General features: G+C 32.7%; 1 protein-coding gene across 1 annotated transcript; it reads right to left on the bottom strand.

Moving 5' to 3' along the window:
* Nucleotides 1-1,508: 1,508 nt before the first annotated feature.
* Nucleotides 1,509-4,849, bottom strand: LOC133816335 (GDP-L-galactose phosphorylase 2-like). The gene is made up of 5 exons (XM_062248885.1): nt 4,382-4,849; nt 3,599-4,026; nt 3,172-3,357; nt 2,797-3,060; nt 1,509-2,070 (listed from the first exon to the last, which is right to left on the bottom strand). The coding sequence occupies exons 1-5, from the start codon at nt 4,503-4,505 to the stop codon at nt 1,744-1,746; spliced, it is 1,329 nt and encodes a 442-aa protein (XP_062104869.1). The 5' UTR covers nt 4,506-4,849; the 3' UTR covers nt 1,509-1,743.
* Between the last annotated feature and the right edge of the window lie 430 nt (nt 4,850-5,279).

A 5,279-nucleotide genomic window follows, 5' to 3' on the forward strand; every position in this document is an offset into this window, starting at 1 on the left:
TTTCGCTATTACGTTCTTTTCAACGCATTCATCCACGTCAAGCGTATTTTGACTCCGTGTCAGTTGCCCAAAATCAGGGTCAACATTTTCAAAGTTGTCTTTAAGAAATAAGAATACAAAACCGTTTTTGTAGTTTTAAAAAAACAATAGATGTTTGGTTAATGCTTTCTAATTTTTTTGTTTTTTTTTCTAAAAAAACATTAAATAAAAAATTAATAAATATATTTACAAAGAGAAAAATCTTTTAAAAGTTTGTAATAAATAATTAGATAACTAATTTGAAAGAAAAAGTGATAAAAAAATAAGGAGTGATAAAGTAAGAAGAGAAAAATTAAGGAAAAAGAAAGTAATAAAAGAAAAAATAAAAAGAAAGAAAATGATGTGAGACAAAATGGAAAAGAAAGTGATGATAACCTATTATTGAAATGTTATTCTAATACTCTAAAATACAATTATACAAAATAATAGAATGAAATCTGATTCATTCCATACCCCCAACCAAATATCACTAAAATCTTACTCTTGGATGCCCCCGGTATACAGAGTCTTTTCTATTTATACACTAAAGCATCAGCCCATTCATATTCCAAAACTGGAACACAAATAATAACAGCACTAATAAATACCAATAATAACCATCCATTCCAATTCTACAACCAACGGAATATGTATATGAAATGTCAATTTAGTTTTTTACGTCTAATCTAAGTAATTTGAGTAGGAGGCCTAACAGATGATTGTTACAACTCCTATTTGTGAAATAGTGTTTGGTATTTCTCATTCTAATATGGATTATACCAATCCAAATCCAAGAGTTTATTATCAATAAGTGCAACTTCAGTCCATGCATCTAGTCAATTAGTCAACTATGTTGCTCACCATTTAGTGGTCGTTTAGTATGCAGGAATCTGGATATGGAAATGAGAATCTGAACATTTTCTCATATTTGGTACTGGGTTTGAGTTTTTCTAACCTGGGAAACAGGTACTCCAGGGTTTTAACTTATCCTGATTCTGGGTTCAAGTAAAACTCATCTGAGAGGTAGTTTTCAGATACCCAAAAATGTGAAACACTTCAAAATTATTATTACTTTTTAAAAAAAAAAATCTTAAACCAATAATTTTTTAATTTATGATTATTTTATTTTTGAAACTTATAAAAACAAATATACATACATCAAACTATAACGATAAATAATATTTGTTTATTTAAAGAAATTGATATATAAAGTTTTTATATCATTACTTTAGTTTAGAATAACAAATAAAATATTATTAAAAATAAAATAAGTGTATTTTTAAAAAATTTACTTGATTCTAATATATAATAATAGTATTTTTTAATTTTGTTAAAAAAATATTTCTAAAATTGTTTAGAAATTATAATCTAATGAAAAATTTAGTAATTTTTTAAAATGTAATTTAATTTTTATAATGATATTATTTATTATTTTGATGAAATATATTATTATACTAGTTTTATGAAAAATATGAAAACTTGACAGATTCTTATACACAACCAAACACATAAGTGATATTCTCATTAATCATAAATAAGATTCCACACCAAACACATTGATGTAAGTTTTCAGACTATCAGATTAGTAATATGAAAAATGTGAACTTTTCATACCAAACTGCCCTTAAGGAGTATAGTATTTTGAAGAACTATGTGAGGTACTATTTGCAGAAACCATGGTGATCAAATGGTTATGTAATTTGGAAGACATTCCTAGCTAGCGCATCACAGAAGAAGCAAACAACCTTGAGACAAATGCAAAAGATTTTGAGAAGGTGGCTCGAAATGAAGAGCTTCTTCCTTCTTTGTCTCCTCAACATCTGGTTCTTGCAAGCCTGCTGCTTCCAATACGCAGGCTTTCACCTCTGCAAATCTCACTTCAGACAGAGAAACTTCGGCAAGAAGCCTCCATGCATAGGCCTCTGAGGCATCGTCAAAATCCTTCTTTCTTTTCAGCACTACATGGCCGCTGATCTCCCACACTGCAGGGTTCACTTGGGTGTCCAGGATATCCTGGCTTACTTCTCTTAATGCTTGCCTCTCTGCAAATGACTGAAACAAAATAGCATAGTGAGTACAACAATTACACACACTCATACGTCAAGCTAATGTATAAGCAAAGAGAAGGGGAGGCCCAAACATATTACATCAACTTCCATAATGAAAATAAATTGAAGAACATTAAAATTCATGTTTAAAGTTACTAGATTCAAATTTTTTCCAAAAATTTACCAACACATTTTTTTTTCCTATAGAGAGTGCAGCAAAACAAAACTCGACCTCAAGGCTATGTTTTCTTTCTGAAAAATGCCAATCACTACAAATGCTTAGCACCATACCTTTTTGTTTTGCCGCACAATGCCATGACACAAGGTTAGTGCTATTTGGTCCTAAGTTATTGAATGGAAGAATGTGATTGAATAAAAGTAAATGATACTAAACACTATTAATACTGCTCAACATTTTACCATTTCCAATTACTGATGAAGTACACAATGGAACTTTTCTAGTACTATTAATACTGCTCAACATTTTACTATTTCCAATTACTAATGAAGTACACAATGGAACTTTTCTAGTAAAGATAACAAGCGTAAAATGCTCCATTCTCATGAGCACGCCAATGAATAAACAATTCCATGAAAGGCCCTGTAGAATTTGAGGAGACCGTAGTCAACCCCACTCAGGTCCTCAAATTAAATAAAGCTTAAATTGTATCGTGTAAAATATGTGGCTATATATGTTCACAGACAAAAAGAGAGAGGAAGAGATAAAGACCTGAGGAAATAAGAAGATTCTTTTCCCACAATCAGAGATTAGCACGTTGAAAGGTATGTTGTTTTCCTGCAAGTGAATGCAGGAGCTAGCAACAACATCAGACAAATCCTGCATTGAATTTCCAGCCTCGAAAACAAGACCTTGAACAGGATAATTCTTGAGTTGAGAAACAATTACTCCTTTGTTGTCTGGATTCCCCATTTCAATACTAACTCTATGGGTCAAAGCCTTTTCAACTGGGAAAGGCACTGCTAAGTAATATGCCTGCAATAGGTAAAAAGAAAAAATGAAAGAAAAGCCAATCAGTTTAAAGCACACAAAATCCCTAATTAGGACTTAAAAGTGTCAAAAGTAAAAATGTCTAAAGATAATTACTTGAAAATGTAGGTGATTAATTGTGGCAAAAGCACCTAAGCTGTTGTAACCCAACCGGAAGAAGGGATCTTTCACTTCTTTAGCCATATGAAGAGCCAGCAAGAAGCTCTCATGGTCAATTCTTTGAGGCAAGCAATCAAAAACTCGAGGAATCAGAAGAACATGACCATACTCAATTGGACTCACCTGTTAATACATAAATATTACATGTGAGTTAGATACCAATAATATTAAATAGTATTTCATAGAAACATGGGCAAACAAGATAAGAACGGTAGTTATAAGCATTAGTCTAATGGTACTACACCATTCCTCGAAGAGATCCTAAGTACCATTTCCCCTTGCCAATGTTAAAAAAAAAAGAACAAACAAGACGAGAACATCCTTCAATGACCACTATAAAGGGGAAAGAGAGACTTTTTCTTACATTAATAGCAACAACATTCGTTGAATTGGATCCCATGTCAGCTACTGCTGGTGCAGTTGGAGAAAAATGGCTCCTATTGTCACTACTTGGTTCAAACCTGAAGAGAACTTCTTCTTGGCAAACTTTAGTGAAATTGAATTTGCTGTCATCAAAAGGCTGAAGAACAAAGTGAGCTGGAAACTCAGTTGGTCTTTTCTTCAAATGGCGCCCTTCATTCAGCTGTGCTATAAATCCAAAGTCCCCAGGAATGATCTTTGTCTCACAAGCTGTTACATCATAGCAAAAAAGGCCCCGCATCATTCGATCTTCCCACTGTCCAAACAGCAAATTCTGCAAGGACATGTTAGAATCTTCACTGTTGTTCATCACCCCAACATTATCTCCTCCCTCTTCCTTCTTCTTGAATGAATACAGAGAAAGTTTAGACACTGCAACCACCAAATAATACAAATAAGATAGTGTAAGAACGGAAACATCAAAACACAAATAAATCCCAACTTTTCTGTTCTAATATTGAGCAATGCAGATATTATTACAACTGTATTCCTAAGATGGAAGTTTCATTAATACAACCAAGTCTAACACATAATTTTACCTACTTGTCATGGATGTGAATCAAAACCTTATGATTGAACCGAATTAAAAAAAATAATAAAAAAAAAATTGCAAAGCATCCATCTTATTCATATTCATATATTTGCGTTTCACTTCAACCTTTCCTTTCAACAAGAAGCAACCCCACCACTAAATAAACTCAAAATCAGAAGTTTCAATACTGGATACCTGGAAAGCAGCACTTTCCAAGGCAATTCCGGCCACAACCCAATACACTTTGATCAGAAATAGATTTCGAACCATCATCCTGGTAATTGGAAACAACTGTAGGAACCTTTTTAACTGTCAACATTTTCGCGTCTTAATTCCAAAACCCAGATACGTTTTCTGGAACTATACACAAATATCAAGAAACCAAAAGACGCAGTTTAATATTTATTTATTTTAACGCGAAAAAGCCAGAGAACAAAGTCAGAGACAGCAAGCCAACACCGCCGCCGGCGACAGAGGAAAAAAAACCTCAAATGGTTATTCGCCGATCGAGCGGGAAAAGGCTTTGTGCTACTGCTTCTTCCGGGGTAGTGATTTTAGTGAGAACGGGTTTAGTTTGGAATTTAAATTAATGGCAGTTTGGGTTGACGAAATTGAATATATCCGTATTAATTGGTGACCACTATTTGTGTATGGTAATTCCGATTCTTCATCTGCTTCCACATTCTGCAATTAGATGTTTACTAATTGAGAAATAGACGACTTAAATAGTCTTTTGGCGGTTTCAAGTCAAATTGGAGAAGCATTAACATATCAAGTCGAACGCAAGGTTTTTTAAATTTTAAATATTCACCTTTTGGTCCTTAAAAAAATAAATTTAAAAATGGGCCTTTTATTTCTAGATTTCGGCATTATTTTAGAAATTCACTTTGAACCCGTATTTTCATTTTTGCTTGAATAGCATTTTTGTTCCGAACTATTACCATTTTAAAATCATGCCTCCCAAAACTTTTCTCCTTAACGAATTGTAGTCCTTAATGAATTGTAAGACTTCCGTCCATTTTAGTAATGGAATAACGACATGTCATCAGTTAATTCATTAAAAATTAAGCAAAATCTTATAAAATATATATAA

The sequence above is a fragment of the Humulus lupulus genome, chromosome 2 (genome assembly GCF_963169125.1).
Source record: "Humulus lupulus chromosome 2, drHumLupu1.1, whole genome shotgun sequence".
NCBI classification, from domain to species: domain Eukaryota; kingdom Viridiplantae; phylum Streptophyta; class Magnoliopsida; order Rosales; family Cannabaceae; genus Humulus; species Humulus lupulus.